At 35.7% G+C, this 24,934-nt stretch overlaps 1 protein-coding gene across 1 annotated transcript; it reads left to right on the forward strand.

The window, feature by feature from the left end:
- The first annotated feature begins 760 nt into the window (after positions 1-760).
- On the forward strand, positions 761-24,934 carry Cpa3 (carboxypeptidase A3). The gene is made up of 11 exons (XM_041659354.1): positions 761-828; positions 1,005-1,080; positions 3,855-3,979; positions 10,445-10,547; positions 10,653-10,754; positions 12,273-12,374; positions 14,227-14,337; positions 15,380-15,470; positions 16,573-16,775; positions 19,571-19,655; positions 24,581-24,934. The coding sequence occupies exons 1-11, from the start codon at positions 761-763 to the stop codon at positions 24,766-24,768; spliced, it is 1,254 nt and encodes a 417-aa protein (XP_041515288.1). The 3' UTR covers positions 24,769-24,934.

The following is a 24,934-nucleotide window of genomic DNA, read 5'->3' on the forward strand; positions in this document are numbered from 1 at the left end:
AATTCATTTGAGATTATTATTGTAAGTTTTAAGATGAAGATAGAAGCCAGTTCAATAGTTCAATGTAAAGGCATTTTCCACCAAGCCCCATGTCCTGAGTTCCAATCCCCAGGGACCCACATGATGGAAGGATAGAATCTGTTCTTTATGTAAGTTGTCCTCTGGTCCCCCACACATGATGGTATTCACAAACTCCACTCCACACATACACATAAAAATTAACTGTATTAATATTTTTTGCATTTAAACATATGAATTGATTTTATCTGCTGTTCAGTTCAAGCTTACTAAGAAGCTAATATTTTAGAACAAACAAAACTAAGTTCCTGTTCCAGCTCTATGATAGCTCCATCCTATCACTTTGGGCAATTTACCTGCTAAAGTAATTTTCTTTTCATTCTTTCTCTAAGAAGTATATATTTCCTATAATCAAGAAAGTAGAAAAAAGCAGGTGTCCATTTGTCGTAGCACTTGGGAAGCAGCGGTTTCGAGGCCAAACTTATCTATCAAGCAGTTCCAGGACACTCAGAGCTGTTACACAGAGAAATCCTGTCTTAAAAAACAAAAAACCAAAACCAAAAAAAAGAAAAAACCGTTGAGAGAAGCCTGGATATTCACATGCCTGCCCACCCTCCAACTGTAAAAACATGAGATGGAAGAACAGTTCGTCCCTTAAAACCCTAGAGGAAATCAGCTGCTCCTTGAGATAAAAGCTGAGGTATAAAACCAGTAGAAGGGTCGGGTTAAGCAAAGAACAACCATGAAGTTCTCTTTGCTTATGGTTGTGATCTCTACCACACTTGTGATTGCTCATGTTCGCTTTGACAGGTAAACTTGCCTTCCTTTGATCCAGTCTCTGGCTGAGAAGAAAATGAAGGAATATGTCTTTACAATCCACTCAGTTTTTGTTTAGTTTGTCTTTTTTACTAGTTTTTGGTTTTTTAGTTTGTTTATTTATTTCTTTATTTTTGCTTCTTTGATTTTTGTCTTTTCCTTACTTGAAGGGAGAAGGTACTCCGAGTGAAGCCTCAGGATGGAAAGCAAGCAAGCGTCTTGAAGGACTTGACCCAAACCATTGAGGTAAAACATTCAGAAGAGTGTTACATCTTTCTTTTCTATTCTGTAAGAGATATTCTTTTATTTTCTCTTCAATGACCACAGGGACACCAAAAACTGACAAACAAGTAGAGATGACAGGCACCATTTGGATCATACACCACTTTATTTTCTTTCAATAGTTCACTGCTTTTCCTTCCAGATTCACAAGCAATCACTTCTTAATAAATATATAAATCAAGGGACATTGTTGGCACCTTTCCCTCTTGTCTGTATTCTGCATCAGCCCACCCCAGTATCTGCTCCAATTTCTCCTGGAGACTTCTGTTCAAGTACAAACTGATGACTTTAAAGTTCTTTGCCAAGAGTGGGTCCTCTTTCGAAAGAAATTCTTAACTGTAAAGCAGTTCCTTAAACTCCAACAGAAAAGGGAACACTCTCTATCACTGGTTCAACCACTTCTTTTACACAAGACTCTTTGTCCCAGTCACCTTCCTTCTGTTTTATATTTACCAGTAGATTTGAAATGTAACACCTTTAAAACACTAGACCAGAAGTAAAAAGATAGTAAGTTAAATGGCCAAAATTACAATCAGATTTAAACCCAGAACCAAACCTGGCTTTCATTCTAGTGTCACTCATCTCTTCAGTCAAATCAGCCGAATTCTGTCAGTTCTAATTCCTGAGCATTCCTCACACCCACCTCCTCTGTGCTGTCAATGGCAAGTCCTTCCTGCCTCTTATGCAATTCTGGTGTCCCTTTTCTAGCACACCAGCATCCAGTGTTTCAGTTCCACCTTCCACAATCTTAAAACTCGACATCTGTGCTTCCTAATTTTAAAATGTTTTTGAGGACAGCCTGTTGTTCAGAGCCAGATGCAAGGGTTCAAATCCTAGCTAAACTGGCTTTGTGGCTTTAGGCAAGTTTCAGATGCTCATGGGGCATCGACCTCTTCTTTTGTAATACAGCTTATAAACTTGCATGCAGCAGCAGGAGCAGCAGCAGCAACAACAACAACAATGGATATCACAGGCTTCTGGTTTTGTTTGGAAAAAAACCTATTAAAGCATTTTCTGTGGGTTTTGGTTTAGCCAGTGTCCTCCAAGATTTGACACCTGGCTAGCCTCTTTATTATCAAGCACAAGACCCTGTTCTCTGTTTCCTGACCCTAGAGTTTCATGGACATCACAATTTCACCATCTTGTATGTGTTTTCTTATGAGAAATGTTGTTCTCTAATATTTTTTTTTATCTGGCTGAGTCTTCTTGTTTCTACAAGACTCAAATCTGCCTTGCTCTTTTTTGTTAGGACACCCTCCCCTTCCTCTGCTGTTACCTAACATGGTGGAAATATGCATATTTGGCTTGTCCGCCACACAAAACCTCTTCTTACAACTTCCCTGTAAGACACTTTTGTGGCATCCACCTCTGCATCTACTGCTTAATAAATGTCCATAACAGTTCTTTGATCTTAAAATTCCTCCCCCACATTTTCTTGCTTTAACACAGATTTGTTCCTGTGTAATGGTGATGTGTCCAACTTAGATGATGTTTCAAAGTAAACAGATGTGTTGACTGGTTCATAAAAATCTCATGCTGTCCCATAATGGACTGCACAAGAGCTAAGGTGTAATGTAGCTAAGAGACATCAAAAGTGACTTGGACATGCCTCAATCTTGTAGTGATGATAGAGACTGGATATTGTTCTCATATCTCCCAGGTGGGGTATAATTATGGAGATGGGCATCTTCTTCACATCTCGGAGGTGGAGTGTGGTGGTAGAGACTGAGCATCTCCTTCACATCCCCCTGACTGGGAATTTGTAATTCACTTGGCTTCAAAAGTGACAGCTATTTTAAAGAACCATGAAATTGTTTTTTCTCTATTTTAACCAAAATGCTTTCCTTGTCTGCTTATTCATCAAATTGCTGAGATTCTCAACTGTGGGAACATAGTAAAGAGGAAACCATCTCTTATGAAATCTCAGGATGTCTAAGAATGCATATTCACCTCACTATATCCACAGTACTCACCAAGGAATCCTAATGGCCATATTTTTTTCCTTAAGGAACACTGAAAAAACAATCAATTCCATTGACTTGATCAAGATGTACACTAAAATAATAAAATTAAAAGAGGCTAATAAAGTATATCTTCTTGACAAATTCAAACCTTCCAGAAATTCCAGAATTCACAGAGAAATACATGGGAGAAGTCAGAAAATTATAAAAGCTGGATTACAGCCAATTGTGGTTAAATCAGTTATGAAATAATTTTGTTCACATCCAGAATGATAGAAGTAAAGGGAGATTAACTAAAGTGGTTGTCTCTTCTATTTTCTCTGATAAATGCATTGTCCTAAAATTCTAGTTAGTATAATTTTCTTTCTTCCTCCTTGATATTCAATAGTTTTTAAATACATTTGTCTAAAAATTTTTTATTACCTTATTCATTACACAGAACTCTACACCATTTTATCATGAATAATATGTGGTCAGTGTGTGTGTGATATCTGTGTTTACTGTAGTGCATGTTCTCCTGTGTGTGGGTAGCATGTATGATACCCATCTAAAAACAGAGGCCAGATGAAATCTTCAAATATTTTTATCACTTTGTCTTTTTTCATTGAGAAAATATTTCTCCCTAAACCCAGGAACCAACAAGCCCTGGAAATGCTCATATTTTTATTCCCCACCATTCTGAAGTTACAGGTGTGCATGGCCACATTCAACTTTTTAAATATGTACACGTTTATCAAACAAACAAACCAAGAGCTAACAATGGGCTTGTCTCCACAGCTTGATTTCTGGTATCCAGATGCTACTCATGATGTCGTTGCTAATATGACAGTGGATTTCCGAGTTAGTGAGAAGGATTCTCAAACTATCCAGTCAATCTTGGAACAACATAAAATGAACTATGAGTAAGTGCTGGAGAAATATCCATTTATGTTTCATTATCTGAGTTTGGGTAACTTTGAAATTTTGGGGATGTTTTACAAATCTTTCAGGTTTTGAGGGTAGATTTTATACATGAGTACACTGTATTTCCGTCATTTCTCACCCTCTCTCTCCATCCTCCAACTCTTCCAGGGTCATTCCATCCACAGCCTCTGGAATTCATGACGTCATCTTCTATAATTATTGATACACACACACATCCTTGATGAGATCACTTAGCATTGTTCTTAGGTACATGTATTTAGGGATGACCACATAGGACTATATAACCTATCAAGGGCCTCTTCCATGAAGAAAAGTGATCATCTCTCATTCAGCAGTTATAGACTTCTTGTAGCTCTTCAACTAGCAAAGTTTGTCCCATCCATGTTGGTGTGTTGACTGCTATGGTCATTATGCAAACCTTGTGTAGACAATTATATTGTTGGGATTTCATGGGTGCAGAAAACTGGTTGTGTCTCAAAGTTACCATCCTTCAGCAGAAATTCTGATCCTGTAGTTCTTACAGTTCTTACACCTTCTCTTCCAAGTCCTCAAAACCTAGTTGAAAAGATTGTATCCTAGATGTCCAAACTAGGGCTGGTCACCCCACAGTTTACCAGTTGAGATCTTTGCAAGATTCATCTCTTGCAAAATGAAGCTTCTTTGGTAAGCTAAGTCTATGGGTATATGTATAAGGATTTAGAATGTAGTTAGAAGCTATAGTGATTTAGAAGAAGTAGCAGTAATAAATCTTCCTCTGGGGCAGTGGTTCCCAACCTGCACATTGTGACTCCTTGGACAAACATTTGTCTCCAAAATTATTTACATTATAATGTGTATCAGTAGCAAAATTACAGTTATGAAGTAGCAATAAAAATAATTTTATGTTTGGGGTTACCACAAAATGAAGAATTGCATTAAAGGATCACAGCATTAGAAAGGTTGAGAACCACTGCTCTAGGTAGGTTCTATGACCTCTCTAGCCATAGGAATTGACTAGGTCTACAGTATCAGTAATGAATTGCTTTCTACTGAATTGGCTTAAACCCAACTAGAAAGCTATTGTTTATCCTCAATATAAAAGTGCCAGTGGCCTGGTATGGTAGCATATGCTTTTAACCCCAGCACTCTGGAAGGAGAAGCAGGAGAATCTCCGTGAGTTCAAGGACAACCTACTATACATAGAAAGACCCTGTCTCAAAAAACCAAATAGTAACAACCATAAAAAGTGCAAGAAAATAAAATGGAAGACAGGAAGGAAGATAAAAGTGTTACTAGGGGATATCTTGCCAGATGATCATTGCTATGGTTCATAGATTTTTTCAAACATGTATGACTGCTGATTGTTTCTCTCCATTAGAAGCTTACATACATCTTCTGATATTATACAATCTAATCCTCAGGGAGAAAGTTTCCAGGTAGTTCCAGAAAGTCATGTGTCTGAAGTGTGTAGTGTCTTCAGCAATAGGTCTTACCTTCGAATAGCCTATATTGTCTTGGAAGGGTATAACTTGTAATCCCTGACCAACAACATGAAGAGATGTTTCCTTTGTCTGGAACTTAGGGTTTTGTTAATAAGCTAATAAAACAATATGCTTTTCTACAGCTTTTTCAAATATTTTAGTGTTTTAGTTTTCTCTGCTTTCTCCCTTTAACCTCTTCAGGTTAAGCTCTTCTCCCTGTTTATCCTCCTCTCCCATTCTACTTTCCAGGCTTCTGCATTTATTCCAGATCTACTCATATCTAAAGAATTGGGTCACAAGTAGGAGAGAAAATTTGGTATTTGTCTTCCTAGATATGGGTTACCTCATTCAGTAAAATATTTTACAGTTATATCCATACAATGAAACTCTTTTAAAATTGGGACTGCCAAATACTAAAGTACTATGTATAGAAGATAAAATTTACAGTTTCTTTCAGACTATTGGAGTACATTTATGGAGGTGATAGGGTTATTGACAGTTCAGTCTCCATCTTACATTTGCTCTGGTCTGAATAAATGGCAGCAGCCTACAGAAGCAGAGGGCTCAGATGTGAACAAGCAGGGCAGCCTAAGAAGGGCATATCATCATAACTGATGACAGGTCAGGATTTATGGACTAATTGCAATAATCTGCACTGTCTTATTTTTTAAATTGAACTGATATATAAAAAATATTCATTCTCATACTCATACACACACACACACACACAGAGAGAGAGAGAGAGAGAGAGAGAGAGAGAGAGAGAGAGAGATCAATAAATTAACTTCATTCATTCTTTGGGAGAGAAAAATTGACCTCAATGAAAGCAAAGCAATAAAACAAGACTTAAACTGCAAAAGAGAGAACCTCAAATAACAAAAGTTACAGGAGTAAGTTATTTTGCCTCATGGAACAGTAAAAGGAAATTATAATTGATTGAACAACAACCATGAGCCGTATACCACTCCAGTCTCTCTATATAGATTTACTACATAACCAAACTTCTGACTTTTGATTTGTGCTTCAGTGGCTATATCCTTCAGTTTACATAATTGATAAAGACCTGATATCAGTTCTTAGTATTACTTAATTTTCACAAAGAAACTAGCCCAAACTAAAACACAACAGTGCTCAGACAAATTCTATATAATCTGGTTTGAACAGCAGGATCAAAAATGAAGAGTTCTAGTTTCCTTATTACTCTTCTAACGCAGACAAAATATACAATGTTTGACATGACCATAGATGGTGATGTGAACCACTGGAAGACTGAGACAAGGGGCTGACATCATGCATCTAATCAGATACTGTCCTTCCCCTCTTGGGTCCTGCAGGCCTCTCTTATCTGAAGTGGCCTTGTAATGAGAGCCTCACAAGTGTCACTTCATCTGACACCCAGAGGGTTTCTTGTTTCCTGTATCAAGAAGCAAAATGCTAAACTATTTACTAAAATTAGATTTATCTACTTACTACAATGTTTCTAGAAAGTGTCTCAATTTAGTTTCAGACATGTGGAAGCCAGGTAATTAAATATCTTCCTCATAAATATAAATATGAAAAGCTATCGGTAAAAACAAAAAACATTTAAAATTCTGTACCCAAGTACATAATTTTATTTACATATGAATTATGTGTATTACTTGATGTCAGTCCATAACAAAGGAGAGTTCTAAGAAAAAGGCTTGGCTGACTAAAGCTGCAGAAATTGGCTGGAAACAGTAATTCCCTTAGCCTAGACACTCTATATTAAACAGAGCACACAGACCATTATTCAATCTAAGGCACCTACGCATGGTATTATTTAATTTTCAGAAAATTAAGCTACTAAAGCTGATTTGATTTTAAAGTAGCATGTTAGTTCTTTTTTATTTATGCTTTTACAAAGTCATAAAAGATCAAATACAGAGTAAAAATAATAAGTATGTACTTGTACTAAGAAGCCCAAGCAGACTGGCAAATGGGAAAAATACACATACTGAATTGGGAGCCAGAGGGGCAGATACCACATTTCAGTCACAGCTAAAATCATATGTGTCTTTTTAATAATTTTTTACATTGAGATAATCACTAGCACTCTTTTCTTTGATCAAAAATTAAAATTAGAAAATAAAGTTATTCATAAAAATTAATTCAGAAGCAAGCTGTTAATTCAATAAAACTTAGATGGTACAATAAAATAAAATCATAATAAGAACTCCACAAGATTATATGGAATTGCAAGGTACAAGTATATAAACTCACACAGTGACATTCAACACTTTAGGTCAATGCTTGATTACCAAATAATATTCATCCAGATACAAATTTATGTTTCAAATGTAAATCTGTCATGTTAAATATTTGTCTCAATCAGATATAGCTAATGACTTACTTAGAGTGCTATTCCATTCACTTCTCTTCCTACTCTGAGCATACAGCTGTTATTTCTTAGACATGTGAGCTTGGCTGCAAGAGATAAAGATCATGGTTTATAAAAATAAAATTAAAATGAATAGGGGAGTGGTAGGAAAAACATTCTGAAGCAAAACTGCCTGTGCCCAGGCTCATCCAAGTCGGTTATTTGTCACTATTTAAAATGTGATATTAAAGGAGCTATTTCACAGGATTTTTATGAGGAGTGACTGATTCTACAGGGTTGGTTCCTTTCATTAGCTCAGGAAGAGGAAAGGTCATTCATGTGCATGTGTACATAAGCTCTCACACACAAACACATTCAGTGCAATGGAGAACTGAAGGCCCTTAGATGTTCTTCCTCTCTCTAGAGAACAAGTCTATACCATAAAGTTTATTTTTCACTGTATGATATTCTCAGACATTAGGAAATCCATGTCAGCAAATCCAGAGCTCAATGCACATGGTAACCCAATTAGGAAACTATCAAAATCCAACTTTATAAAATCTAAAAGTATATTTGTAAAATAGCTCTGCTATAACATAGTCATCAAGGGAGTACATACCAGTTGTATAAAACAAGCTAACAACAAGCCCCCCCCGCCTCTCTCTGTCTTTGTCTCTGTCTCTCTCTCTCCGTCTCTCTCTCTCTCTCTCTCTCTCTCTCTCTCTCTCTCACACACACACACACACACACACACACACGGCAGTTAGACATTGGCCCATAGATATCTCACCTTTCTTTTATACTCTCTAAAAGTAACCTTGAAATTATGGCAAGGGAGAATAGAATGAGGTGGGAATTCCAAGCAGAGATAGAGGGAAAAGGAAGGTGGAGTCAGAGAGACTCCATGTAGCTGCCAAAGGACTAACATGCCAGCACTGGTAAGCCACAGCCTATGGCAATACATAGAAAGGGGGTTATTTTAAGAGTTAGCTAAAAATAAGCATAAGCTATTGGCCAAACAATGTTGTAATTAGTACAGTTTCTGTGTTATTATTTGGGTCTGGGTGGCCAGGAAATGACCAAGCAGTCTCTGTCTACACATGTGTTCAAGAATAAGTTCATGATCGTGGACAGTAAATCCACAAATAAAAAATACATTAAAATATTTATGCACATAATGAAAATAGCACTGTTGAAACAAATTTGAAGTATTTTGGATTCTAATTCCCAACTCCAAATACACAGATACTTTAACTACAGGGTTAACAACATGGTTGAGTGAGTAAAGGAGTTTCCTGATGTATCTGTCTGCCTAAGTTTGGTCTCAGACAACCACATGAGAAGAGAGAACTGACTCCTACAAGTCCTCCTTGGCCTCTACACACACAAAACACACACGCATGCATGCACACACATATACATGCACACACTTAATAAATAAACAAATGAATGTGTAAAAAGTTACAGATTTTAAGCATATAGTATTTCTGAGCAATAGCTTCCTTATTTGTTATATGGTAATAATATTAACAGGATCAAACAATGTATATAAAACAGAATCTGGACCATGTTAAACACATTTAGAACAGAGAACAAGAGAAAATTTAAGAGTTAGTAGTTTGATGTGTTTAGAAGTTTGGGAGAAAGGTCAACACTGAAATTTCAATACAGACAGACCTTATGAGGCCAGAAATACTCCAATCTATAAGATCTTGGAAATAGTGAGATGAGTTGATGCAAGAAGAGATGAACATTGAAGTGGAAGCATAAGCTTTTTGACCCCAACAGTTTCACCCTCTCAATGACTTTTTCTGACTCTTTTTTTACCTCCTCAAAAATCACCCTAGCCACTCATATTGTAGCTCTATCATTAGATAACATATTTGAAAACATTGTGCCTTAGGTTTTGTCATCAGTCAAATGAGGGTAAGAATTCCTTGTAAAGATGAAGTGATTTAATAAGCATAAAAGTTTAGAAAAATACTTGGTTTGTGCTAAGTGTGGAATTCCCAGTTTTATTGCCGTCATTGTTGTTATTCGACTTTCTCCCTAGATTTCCAAAGCTAAGCAATAAAATCTGTTTAGTAGATTTGTGCATGAGAATACTCACTGCTGCCTGTGTGATATAGATGTGCCTGTGTGTACTTTGGAAGCTAGGTCCATTATATAGATACGGTCTGAGTCAGATGTGTGGTTTCAAACATGCCACTAGTTCATTGTAAGTGAAAAAAAGCAGTAGAAATAATTACATTTATTTAACTAAATATAGAGCAAATATTACTATTTAAGCATATAAGCGATATCAACCATATTAGTGAATTATTTTACATACAAATTCTTTGAAATGTCATGCATAATGTACATTTACTATAATCTTTACTTCTGGGCAAGGTTGTTATAAGTTCTGGATAGCAACATGAATCCAGAACTATAATAATGGTATACATAGCCCAGATAGATGGGGGAAAGACGCCACACAATACTTGTTTAAAGGAGATGACTAGGGCAGAGCAATCAGGAAATGGGATTTGTTTTAGATAGAGGAGAGGAAGAGGCACTTTTCTGCAAGTGAAAGATAAATGTTCTCTTTCCTGTGATAAAATGTTCATGTGATAAATGTGTTTTATCATCCTGCTGTCAAACAGAATTCTGATACACAATCTACAAGAAGAGATTGAGAAACAGTTTGATGTGACTGATGAAGTCTCAGGCAGGCACAGCTATGCAAAATACAATGACTGGGGCAAGGTATGGTGTAAAATGCCTAGTATAGTCTTTTTTAAATGACTGTGTTCTTTTGCCCAAGGCAATTTTCCTTTATTTTAATTCTTTGAATTTGATTTTCTTCTTAAGATTGTTTCTTGGACTGAAAAAATTGTAGAGAAATATCCTGAAATGGTCTCAAGAATCAAAATTGGATCAACTTTTGAAGATAATCCGTTATATGTTCTCAAGGTAAAAATAATTCAAGAACCATCGATCAGCTTGTCTTAAAACTTGAACACAAAAGTCACTTAGTGGTAGCTGAGATAAATTTAAATTTGGAAATCATTTCATTGTTTGAAAGTTTAAACTCTGGATGTCAATTCAAGAACATATATTACACTCTCTGATGCCATCAAAAACAGGAATATGCAGTTACTAGAGATTTCATAATGAGCAAACCAAGAAATATTTCACAGGATAACTCTGTTATAATGGTTTGCAGTGTCCCTGTCTACACAACTCTTTCCAATCTATTGAGATGGAATGAAACTAGTGAATGAATATCATGATGAAAAAGTTAAATATCAAGCATGTGTAAGACCAGAGCTTATCAGAGCTCAGGATTCATGAAGGAACCACCACTCAACTACTACCCGACTCTGTAGACACAAAGATTTTGCTCCCTGGCAGCTCATTAATAACTAGGAAGGCATCCATATCATATATCTCCATTAATCAGTGTCTCCATCCACCCAAACTAAATTCCAACTCGGTTTAAAACAGAAACCTTTCAAATACCAGATGCAGATCCTGTACCTTACTTAACATACAGTACCAGGCCACACCCCAGGCTGAATGCTTCCAGTTTATGAACTATCTTTAAAATTCTTAGCACAGAACATTAACAATGGAGTAAGGGAAACAATATATAGTGTGGTTGCTTTTTTATTTTTGTGGGTACATAGACATTTTTTGATACAATTTTGAGTTTGCTGCATACCCCAGGCTGACCTGAAACTCAGGAGTGCTGGGATTACAGGTATGCATGTGACATCCTGTCCAAGAAGAGGTTGTAGGTTTTAAATTTTTTATTACTTGTGTGTGTGTGTTTGTGTGTACATATGTGTCGTTGCATGCATGTCATGGAACATGTAGATGACAGAGGCCAACTTTCAGAGTCAGTTCTTCCCTTTCATCATATGAATCCTAAAGACTGAATTCAGGTCACGAGGCTTAGCATCAAGTGCCTTTATCCACTAAGCCTTCTCACTGACACTATATTTCATTTTCTGAAGATATGTTTTATCCTTAATAGGATGTATTTGCTTGGACAGCTGCATATGAATATGTACATGTGAATGTTGGTATCCAAGGGAGTAAAAGGAGGAATCAGTTGCCCTGGAGCTGGAGTTCCAGGCAGTTGAAAGTCACTAGATATGGGCTCTGAGGACAGAACTCAGACCCATTGCGGTGCAGTACTTTAACTTTCTATCCCCTGACTGTGTTGTTTTTGTTTTGTTTGCTTTTTAGAAAACCTTAAAAGCCACTTGAAACCTTGGAAAAATTTTTGAAAAAAAAGATTGTCCTGTAATAGATAAGAACTATGTATAGATAGAATAGCTGCCATCATCTTCCCTGAGGACAGTAAGCATAAGCATAGTTCATATTCAACAACAGGCAAGGAAAATAATTGTTTGAGAATATGAATTACTGAATGATAAGAAACTAAAAAGTGAACCAATGCAAAATAATCCCTTATTTTAACAGATTGGGAAAAAAGATGGAGAAGCAAAGGCTATCTTCATGGACTGTGGCATTCATGCACGAGAATGGGTCTCCCCAGCTTTCTGTCAGTGGTTTGTCTATCAGGTAAGTGAACCAATCACAATCAGCTACTCTCTAACTGGTCTCCAGACTTTACTGACTGATAACATTCCTTTCCAAAAGTGTGATGTTCCACCTAATTAGAGAAATGTCCATTTTCCTCTGGCAGCACATACAGGCCTGAGATTTATTCATCATTTTATAAATCCTTAAACTCTACTTGAAAGTTTATGATAATGAAAACACCTTCTTTTAGGTGTAATACTGACATTTATCCTGCAGTTATATAATAATCTGATACCTCTTTTATGCTATAAACTGAAAATTTTTCTTTAATAAACTCAGAACATAAATTTTTAGTTTGCTTAACTTATTTCATTGGTCATATACAAACTTGGGATTTTCCTACTTAACTTCTTTTCAACTGAGAAATAGCTTGTATTATACTAATAGATCTAGTTTGTATGTTTCTGAATATCTACTGACAATGTATTTGACACATCCTATTTAAACTTCTCCACCAACTGTTTCACATAGCACTTTGGAACACCCACAGCATTGATTGTTGGACCCACAGATACATTCACTAGGAAAGATGCTGCATAGTATTGACTTATAATTTTGATTATTTTAACAATTCCAACTAAAGGCCAAAACCCCCTCTTAAGCAACAAACAAGGACAAAGCGCTATGACTGCAAGGAATCCCTACATGCTGTCAATATCAGCCCTGGGACAGCTGTGCAGAAGAACTAGATTGCACTGTTCTGGGCTGCATGGTGAGATCTTCACACACATTTTCTCTCTCCCTTTGTCTCCATCTCTGAAACACATACACACATATGCATGCACGTGTCCTGAGAGGAATTTTCCAAGAATGGGGATGGGTTTTGTTTCTTTTTGTTTCTGAGAATTTTGATAGCTACAGAAAGCTCATATAATTGTTGGAACTTATGCCAGAAAATAGAAACACTGACAGGCTGAATTTGTGACATTTAAATTTCTGTTTTATCAATATTGTTAGAAATTGAACCCAATGTTTTGTGGTTGCTAGGAAGCATATACTATTGCCAGAGATTTTTATTAATTTTGTGAGACCAGAAGGATGACTGAGTCAGTAAAGTGCTAGCTACACAAGCATGAAGACCAGAATTCAACCCCCAGTATCTATGTAAAAAATAATGGGCAAAGTGCATGCTTACAATCCTAACACTGGGGGAGGGGACTCTGATAAGGCAGAGACAAATGATCCTTGGGGTCTTCTGGCATTCGCTCTTGCTAAATGTTCAAGCTCTGAGTTCAGTGAGAATAGAGAAAAATTAAGGTAGACATCTGAATCTGTTGTCAATCTCTGGCCTTCACTCCCAGGTGCACAAAACACACCTGTACACGCATGCACATGTGAATTTCTCTGGCTTGGAGGTATGAATCAACAGCACACCACATGCTTGGTATGTGCAAGAACTTGGGTTGAATCTACAGCACAGAAAAGGATTTTTCTTCAGTCATACTTATAAATATTTATGAATCTTCTCCAATGTTCCTGTCTCTCTAGGTTCACAGATTTGAGCTGTATTTATTTAAGGGACACAAGATGTTATCAAGTACCTGGCATTATCCCCTTCCACTTGACTGTATTTTTTCTGTGGTTATACAGGCTACATCTGGCAGTTTCTATTATGGATAATTAAGTTAACCTTTGAAGAATGTTCATTTCAGTACATGTCCCTGCATTTATTAAGTGCTTTTTCCCTATAATTTATAGGGGTCATTTATCCTTATGTACTTTTTAAAAATGTTTAAAATCTTGTAACCTTGGAAAACAACTCTAAGAGTGGTAGCTATGGCTAATAGGATCTAGCTTTCTCAATAGCAACCTCACTTTCTATCCCCTCTAGGCCACTAAGAGTTATGGAAAAAACAGGATCATGACCAAACTCTTGGATCGGATGACTTTTTACGTTCTGCCTGTATTCAATGTAGATGGGTATATTTGGTCATGGACTCAGGTACTGCTCTATATACATTTGTTGCATTTAAGAAATTTATTAGTCACTGATTTTAATGCACATGTATTGCTGTTTATTATGTTTAAGGTTTGGGTGACTATTTGATTCCAATTCAGAAAAGTAACTTTTTAGATTTTTAAGAATTATTTTTTCTGTAATCTTTGAGAATTTCATACAATACACGTTTATCTTCTTTATTCCCTACTCTCATCTCTTTCCAGAATCACTTTCACATCCATACTCACCCAACTTCATGTTTTCTGTCTGTCTTAAAAAACGAAACAAAACAAGCAAACAAAAAATATGGAGTCCAGTTTGTATCAGCCGACTACTCTGGAGTATGGGCCTTACCCTGGAGTGCTTGATATACCCAGTATCATTAAAGAAAACTGACTCTCTTTTCCCAGCAGCAATCAAATGTCAATAGCTCCTCAGTTAGGGTGGGACTTCCTACCCACCTCCCCATTTGATGCTGAACTTTTGTCTGATGTATCCAGTGCAGATCCAGTGCATGCTGTCATGTCACCATGAGTTCACGTGTGTCTGCCCAGTTGTGTCTAGAAAACAGTTTTCTTGTTGTCAACCACCTCTTCTGGCTCTTCACATTCTTTCCAATCTCTCATCCCCCTAGGAAAGGGAAAGGTATGATACAGGTATCCCACTTAGGAAAGTACTATTTAGGGCTGATCATTCCCAAATTTTTTATGTTCTGTCCATTGATCAACTGTAATGTTCTGGTTGCAAGGGTATTACTAAAATAATATGAATGTTTTGCTTCTTTCCAAGGCCGGTAATGGTCATTTTCTAATACAGAAAACTAATCAACCATTTTCCATAAACTTATGGAAAATTTTCATCAATGCTAAAAACATTAAGATTAAAAATTGTGTCTAAAAATTAGATATTGTAAGAAAGCATTTCTTTGTAATAAAGGAGATCAGGTTAGCTATAGAGATTTCAAATAAACTTGTAGACACATACTGAGAGAGTCTGAGATGGCAACACTGCACATGCGTCCACACTCTGATGTCCCTTCTGGCAGGACCGAATGTGGAGAAAAAACCGTTCCAAGAACAAGAATTCTACCTGCATTGGCACTGACCTCAACAGGAACTTTGATGTTTCATGGAACTGTGAGTTGCAGATTTATTGTCAAGAAAATGATTTTGCATTTAGACCATGAGTTTAAATAAACTACCTATTTATTTCAGCAATAATAGAGATCCCCTGAGTTAGTGTTGATTTCTTTATCTCTTAAATAGAAGATAATCATCAGTACCATTGAAAGATTTTGAAGGTTTTCTGTGGGAGGAAACAGGAAAAAATGTTGCATATCTATTGAGCCACCTCTTACTGAACATTAAAAAAAAACCACACACACAAACAGATATTTTGGTGATTTGGGTGATTTGGGGCCTTACCACTTTTTAACTTTATAGAAGGTGAGAAATACCAGTGGTTAAAACCATCATACAAGTAATGATGCTTCAGTTGTTCAATGAAGAACAATTAGGGATGAGAGCAGTTAAAACGTGTATTAGGAATACAGTGACGAGTTAGACCTGTTACTTCAGACGATGCATTCATTTCTACACACACAATTTTATCTTTGCCGACTTTAGAGAGACCATACCTCTGCCCCAATTTGTGCATTTTTTCTTTACCTACTTTGGTTTGTAAAAGGTGACCATACCTTTTAAAAAAATAAACTTTATTATAAAACACTTGAAAATAAAAAATTCAATACACTAATTTTTATATGTATGTTTTCTGTTCAAAGACTTTTTAATGTATGCCAATGTATTAGCATGGAACTTGAGCCAATGGTGCTAACATGGAGCTTTCCATACCTTTTAACTCTATTCTACTGTAATGAATATTGAAATGGCAGCAGTTATCCTTAATCAATAGACAGACTTCTGAAAGAAACTTAAGAAACCTGGGCTCACAACAGGAGATTTACACCAGTTCTCAATAGTCAGAGCTGGGGTTGAATGGAAACTGGTGTAGATCTAGGCTCTAAGCCTTGGGATGCTTGTGTTTTTACTATAACCTGAAAAAGGATGACAAATAAGGCTAAGAATATTTCCACAGTCTATGGGACATATGTCCACAAAACCTCTAATGACCATGTAACTGGAGATATCTCATGTCTTAAACTTTGGGTGAACCAAAAGAGGCAGGGGTGGTGTTAGTGGACAGTGCCTTGTGATCCCATCCACATTTCTTCTGTAGCTTCTTCAAACACCGCAAACCCATGCCTGCATGTATACAGGGGCCCTGCAGCAGAGTCTGAAAAAGAGACAAAAGCTGTCACTAACTTCATTCGAAGACATAAGAACTCAATCAAGGCTTATATCACCTTTCATTCCTACTCCCAAGTGCTATTATTTCCGTATGGCTACACATCCAAACTGCCACCCAACTATGATGATCTGGTATGTAATACTTACATATATATATATATACGTACACATATGCATGTGTACATTTACACCATCATTAACTTTGAATCTATTTTTTAACAGCTTTGAGGTATGCTGAAATGGTTTCACTTTGTTTGGTTGGTTGTTTTGAAACAAAGTCTTAGTATGTAATTCAGACTGGCCTTGAATTCAATATGTGACCCAGCCTCAACTTACACTCACCATCTACCCTGCCTCAGCTTCCCAAATCCTAGAAATACACTTTTGCCACCACACCAGGACCTCACATTTTAAATACCAAAAAATTAAGGCTAGTGAAGTTTACTCTGTAGTTAAATCTTTAAATATTTTGTTTGATAGCTATAAACACAATAAAATATTATATGTGATTATAAGAAAATTTTTATAAGGAAAAGGAATCTAGACCAACCAGAATAGAATTCTAATATTGAATGATCTAGATATAGAATTCTAATATATGCAGTAAAATAGAATTCTAATACAATAGTATTTAATACTTTCTTTGGGTTATACTATAAAACCATTCAAGGTAATAGAATACCTAATAGAGCAGCAGAGACAGCTAGTTCTAACCTCCGGACACCAGACAGAAAGAGATCCAAGATAATTTTCCCTATTAATAATCTGAAAAAATAAATTCTTCTGCTATATAGAAAACACAAGAATATTATAGTTCTCTGTCAGTAAGAATATGATATCATTTCAAGTCAGTGATCCACTTAACATTATTTTTCTTTCTCTGCATCTTATTTGATCATATAAGCTTTAGGAAGAACACCATAATCACATAGTTAACCTGCACACATAGGTAACTCTCTTGAATTACTGTAGAAGAAAATATGGGCAGCATACAAGGTCTGGTGTCCCAAATTACATAGTAGCTGGAGACATAGTTAATGCTGTGGCTCAGACATTTCAAAACAACTTAGGAGAAATTTGGGTCATAATTTTTATCTCGACATCACTCAATTGTATTCTTTTTTAATTAAAAATTTTACTACATTTTATTTATTCATTTTTGTCAGTGAGTCTATATAGAACATAAAGGAACACTGCTTTTGGAGAAAGTCAAAGAAAATCTTGAAGGCCTGCACAACATGCATGAGCACGGTTTTGAGTCACAACAGTAAAACTGCATGTAAAACGAAATGAATTCCAGTTAGTCAAAACTATTAGATTCTCTTGTGATCATTTATAACCATAGTACAGACATTGCTTAATATGTTTATTTACATCTTTCTAAATTTTAGCATGCATTTTATTAAACAATGAATTGTGTTCTTTACAGTGGCATTTAATATTAGCTAAATCTGAGATTCAAGCAACCATTAATTCCATCTATACATTGAAAAAATACATTAGTGTTCTGTAACTGCACTGTAGCGTATGATCCAATCTAGCTAAGAAACTGAACCCATAAGTTATCGAATTTGTGCAGATACATCAAGGCAGCTGCATAAATGACAGAAAGGAAGGTAAGGATGAAAATGCACACAGATATACATAGCAAGCCTTTCTGAGTAAATTGAAAGTTTTTACACAGCAGCATATTTATCTATATATTAATAAAATAAATTCCTTAATCAAATACATTTATACATAGCAATGGAAAGCATTCATTTGGAGTTCAAATATATTAAATACTGTGTTGATTAGCATTTATTTCAACGATTACTTTCCTACCACAAACAACTGATTAAATATGAATAAGTGCCATGCCAGGAGAAGCCCTAATATAACAGGACCATTTTAATGATGAGTAAGCTATACTAGAGATGCAGTTCAGTGTCTGGCTGTTATGCAATATTCTATATTAGATTCCCACACATGCATGACACATACAGGTTTAGTCAATGAAGAGTTAAAAAATGAATCAACTACATTTCTTCTATTACACAAGTAGAGAAAGTTTTGTATCAATTAGAAAACTTATTACAGAGAAAGGGATGGAAGAAAATAATTTTTGAATATATGAATCCAAAAGAGAATCTGAAAGAAAGGACACACCAGGCTAAAAGGATGGTTTCTCTGTATAGAGCACTTGTTTTTGAAGATGATCAGCGTTTGAGTCCCAGCACCCACATGGTAGCTCACAACCATCTGTAATTTCAGTTACATGTTGGAGGAGAACTGCTTGTTGGTTACCAGCTGCCTGGCTAGCTTAGACCCAAAATAATCACACAGAAACCATATTAATTCAATTATTGCTTGGTAGTGCTAACGTCTTATTGTCTAACTCTTACATATTAATATAAGCCATTTCTATTAATCTGTGTATCACCACGCTTTTGTGGCTTACTGGCTAAAGTTTCCAGCATCTGTCTTCGGTGGCTCCATCTCTAACTCTGCCCTTCTTTCTCCCAGCATACAGCCTAGCTTTCCCTGCCTAGTTCTGTTCTTCCCTGCCATAGGCTAAAAGCAGTTCCTTATTCACTAACCAATAAAAGCAGCACACAGACAGAAGGCCCTCTCATACCAGTTACTCTCTTCTGACCTCCATGGGCACCAGGCACCAGTGTGATGCTCATACCTACATATAGGCAAAACATTCAAACATTTATATACTTACATAAATAAATCTTTAAACTATTTTTTAAAAGGATAAAGAGAAAGAGATAAAATGCAACATTATTCCATATAATTGATTGATTGCACTTTGATAATATTCTTACCTAGTCATTTACATTTTGATCTTCCAGTACTAAATAACCTATAAAATTGGTTTTTAACTCCTAAAAAATGTATTCATATAGTATTTTGTAATCCAGTCTCACTTTTCTCCCTAGTTAAAGGTCTCAAGAATTGCAACTGATGTTCTCTCAACTAGATATGAAACCCGTTACACCTATGGTCCAATAGCATCAACAATGTGTAAGTTTTACCTCTCATTTACTATAGTTGTTTATCTATGTCTATGTTATTAGTAAATAAAGTTATCAAATTTGTAGATTATAAATTCCAGCTGTTGCAAGAGGTTCTACATTATATGTGCACCTGAAAGGCAGGATTGCCTGTCTTCTGCGTTAGGACAGTTTGTGGAACAAATCGCAATGAACTTCTACAAACTATTAAATCAATAGAAATGTATAGCTTACTTTATCTACTGTTCTGTTCCACAACATAATGTTTAATCTTTGCCAAAACAAGAATTAATTGGGGCAGAGGCAATATCTAGTTTCATCTACTTAATTGATTCTTCTTTCCTTTGTTCTTGTCTCATTTCTAGTAATGTCTTCCCCTTAATCTATGGTATGTGCATGTGTTGACTCATAATCTCTTTTCCCTATGATCTTTTCCCTTCCTGTTACAGGTAAATGAATATGATCTTGGCCATTCTTACAGGTGTAAGAGTTGTTTTTGATTTTCATTTCTCTGATGACTAAGGATGTTGGGCATTTCCTTAAATGTCGTTCAGCCATTTTAGATTCTCTGTTGAGAGCTTTCTGTTCAGGTTTGTACCCCATTTTCATTGGATTATTTGTTCTTTTGATGGAAAATTTCTTGAGTTCTTTGTATATTTTGAAGATCATACCTCTGCCTGATGTGCGGTTGGTGAAGATATTTTCCCATTCTGTAGGCTGCCATTTTGTCTTGTTGACCATGTCCTTTGCTTTACAGAAGCTTATCATTTCAGAAGGACCCATTTATTAGTTGTTTGTCTCAATGTTTGTGCTACTGGGGTCATATTTAAAAAGTGTTCTCCTCTGCCATTGTGTTCAAGTATACTTCCCACTTTCTCTTCTATGAGGTTCAGTGTGACTGACTTTATGTTGAGGTCTTTGATACATTTGGACTTGAGTTTTGTGCATGGCAATAGATATGGATCTATTTTCATTCTTCTACATGTTGATATCCAGTTATGCCAGCACCATTTGTTGAATATGCTTTCTTTTTTCCATTTTATATTTTCTGCTCCTCTGTCAAAAATCAGGTGTTCATAGGTGTGTGGACTGATATTCGGTTACATTGGTACTCCTGTCTGTTCTTATGCCAATACCAGGCTGTTTTCAGCACTGTAGCTCTATAGAAGAGTTTGAAGTTGGGGATTGTGATGCCTCCAGTAGTTCCTTTATGGTACAGGATTGTTTTGACTATCCTGGTTTTGTTGTTGTTGTTTCCATATGAAGTTGATTATTGTTCTTTCAAGGTCTGTGAAGAATTTTGCTGGGATTTTGATGGGGATTGCTTTGAATCTGTATGTAGATTGCTTTTGAAGGGCAGTGAATTGAATCTGTAGATTGCTTTTGGTAAGATTGCCATTTTTAATATGTTAATTCTATCTACCCAAGAGCATGGGAGATCTTCCCACTTTCCAGTGTCTTCTTCAATTTCTTTCTTCAAAGATTTAAACTTCTTGTCATATAGGTCTTCCATTTATTTGGTTAGAGTTATTCCAAGATATTTTATTTGTGGCTATTATGAAGGGTGATATTTCTCTAATTTCTTTCTCAGTCCATTTATCATCTGTGTAAAGGAGAGCTACTGATTTTTTTGAGTTAATCTTTTATCCTGCTACATTATTGAAGACATTTATGAGTTGTAGAAGTTCCTTGGTAGAATTTCTGAGATCACTTATGACCCAGAAGTACCATTGGATATATATGCAAAGGACGCTCAGTCATACCACAAGGACATGTGCTCAACTATATTCATAGCAGAATTATTTGTCATGGACAGAAGCTGGAAATAACCTAAATGCCCCTCAACCAAAGAATGAATAAGGAAAATGTAGTACATTTAAACAATGAAGTACTACATAGCAGAAAAAAATGACATCTTGAAATTTTCAGGCATATAATAGATCAAGAAAACATCAAATTGAGTGAGGGAATCCATACCCAGAAATATAAATATTATATGTATTTTATGTAAAGCCACTCATAAGTGGCTTTTAGACATAAGGCAAAAAAAAGTCCCCAATTCATAGACAATAAAGAGAACCTTAAGAGATGCACACATGGATCTAATGTATATGTGAAGTTGAAAAAGACATGATCTGAATAAATTGGGAGCATGGGATCATAGGAGAGAGTAGAAGAAAAGGGTAAGGAAGGGAGGGATGCAGAGAAAATTATATAGCTGAATAAAAACAATAAAAAGCTGATTTGTAATCTAACTATATAGACTTCTTGAAATAAAAAGGATAAAAATTAAGCAAAATGAAAGAGGAAGTTATGTTAAATATCAGATAGTATAAGAGAAAAATCAGAGATCCATCCACCAACAAGGAAATAATCCTAAGTATATATGCATCACCTCTGCACATAACACTTGGTTAGTAACAGTTTGACTTCCCCAGCCTCCTTCCCGAATGTCTCCCTAATAAGGCCAAATGCCACCTCCTTTCTCTTCTTTGGTCCTCCCATTTCCTTACTTCACCCAATTTTTGTTAGCAATACAGATTTTCCCCACTACATAGATCGAAATTTTAGATAGTTTTATCAAATTAGGCTATTGATTACCCCATTGCTATTCCCGGCATGTTGTCTCTATTCTAACTCTCTCTGCCTTTCACTTCATGGTGCCTACCATTTTGCTGTCTAGACTTTCTCACCAAGGCTTTTTATTGCATATAGTATAAAGAATATGAAAGTGCCTATTGCTTCTCAAAAAACAGTCTGAACCTATAACATTTACAAAATTTCCCATTCACTGCTTATTTAACTCCAGCCCAAACCAACCTCACAGGTCCCTAAAGTGCGCATAGATTTTTCACTGTTGGTATTCTCCTGCCAGAATGATGTCTTTCTCTACTTCCACCTCTTTCTATATTTCTCTTTCTTTAGTTCCCTAATATGTTCTGCATAATGAAAGTGGAATTTGACATGTCTGAGTATGAGTCCTGCTCACCAAGCACAACATTGCTTCTCTTTCAAATCTTTACCAAGTAGTCCTCCTTTCCTGTGGCAATTACAGCTGTGCTCTGCACTAAGGTTTTTACCCTTATGTCTCTCCTTTAAATTACAAGATCCTGAAACCACACATCACCTTGGTAGCCCTGTATTGCCTACCCTCTCTTGGACAAATAAGTGTATTGTTCGGGGTTTGTTTTGGTTGTCTAGGTAGTGTGTTTGTTTTAAGTTTGTTTTGGGCATTGTTTATTTATCTGTTTGAGGTAAGGCCTTACAATGTATCCCACACTGGCCTCACACCATGCTCTTGTTTAAATCTCTGTACTATTGGAATTAGATAGATTCATTACTGTGCTCAGCCCATGTAGAGTCTATTGGGCATATAAGTGACCATAAGTAGCTACTGAATAATTAAACTGTAACCCTTCCCACCCAAATATATCCCTTCTTTCTTTATAAAATCTTTAAATTCTTCTTTTCCAAACTTAAAATATTGGTATCAATTAAGTGTATCATAAAACATCAGTGATTTCACACACGAAAGTACTATTGCATTACATAAAGGAAAATACATACATGCACTTACAGTATGTTGTATGTGCATGCATCTATAGTTAGCATGCATTTTCATACATATTGTAAATATATACACACATACACATTGAGAGCAACCTCTCTATAGATGTTTATATCTTTAAGCATTTTTCCAAATAATAACAACTTTAGTAAAGTTTCAAAAAATTGATATAAAATTTAAAAATAGAGTATTAAATATATCCTTAAAGTAACTAACTTGAATATTCTTGGTCTTATAACTCTAAATGATTTTCTCTGAGAGCATAAATGACAAGATATCAAAAGTATGAAAAAGTTATAAAGGCAGATATATATTAAAATTTCATAATGAAATCACTTTATATATTAACACTAATTTTTTTTCTATGTCAGTATTTCTTTACTTAAGTGTACTTTGTTACAATGTAGAAAAGCATCTCAATAATGAAATCATTGCAATAATTAAATTTACAAAAAAAACTAAAAATGAGACATCTACTAAATTAAAGAAAATATATATATTTAAACTTAAATAATATTTCTAGTGAAACTTTATTCTAAATTCACAACTTTTCATGATTAAATTTTCTTTAGATGTGTTCTGCATCACCTTCTTTGTTATATTATTTTATTACCAGAAAATTTTTGTGTATAAAACATAGATTTGTATTTTCTCATAAGGATCATGATAATAGCAGCGAAGGTACATTATATTTTATAATAATGTATCATCTCAATGCTACAGGGAGTCCTTGAACACATGCTGCCCATATGCCCAATGAATTTACCCTGTGCACATCATTCTTAATGACTAGCTGACTAAATAATTTTTAAAGTAATAAAGGACAGAAAAAATTAAAAGTTTTGAATGTGGTACATATTTAAAATATATGATAGATTGTAAGTACTTTCTGTACTGTTTACACTATTTTGACGTTACTACAATTACCCATACATATAAATACTTTTATTGTTAATTTTACACATGCAATTTTGAGTGTGTGTGTGTGTGTGTGTGTGTGTGTGTGTGCGTGTGTGTGTGTTGAGTTTGGAGGCCAGAAGCCAACACTGGGTTTCTTTCTCTATTGTTTTATACTTTATTTTTTTGAGACAAGGCCACTCATGGAAACTGAAACTCACCAGTTGGCGAAACTGGATGGTCAACCAATCCTATGGTTGATGGGATGGGGATCCTATCAACACATTGTCATTACAGGCATGAGCCACCATATCTGACTTTCTTATGGGTGCTGAGAATCCAAGTTCAGGACTTAATCTTTAAACTGCGAATACTTTACCAACTGAGCTGTCTCCTCTGCATCAACAATCTCCATGTCTTCAAACAATAATCTTGCCTCTAATGAAATATTTACTGATTCTCTTTTGCAGATCCAACATCAGGTTCTTCTTTAGACTGGGCTTACAAAGCAGGCATCAAGCACACATTTGCCTTTGAGCTCCGTGATAAAGGCAAATTTGGTTTTCTTCTTCCAGAATCCCAGATAAAGCCAACATGCAAGGAAACCATGCTTTGCGTAAAATTTATTGCTAAGTATATTCTCAAGCAATCTTCCTAATGAATTGCCTTTGGTTTGGAATGTACAATTAATCCTTTCAGGGAAGCTTTCCCTGAAAAGGCAAACTTCTGCATCACCTGAATCCATCCTCTCCTTGCTCATGAAGTCCTGCATTGATTTCTTCATGTTCTTATTTACTTCCAATGGCACCAAAACAATAGAACTT

This window comes from Microtus oregoni, unplaced genomic scaffold (assembly GCF_018167655.1).
Source record: "Microtus oregoni isolate MIOR12 unplaced genomic scaffold, Mior012 000010F_ref0000083, whole genome shotgun sequence".
NCBI lineage: Eukaryota > Metazoa > Chordata > Mammalia > Rodentia > Cricetidae > Microtus > Microtus oregoni.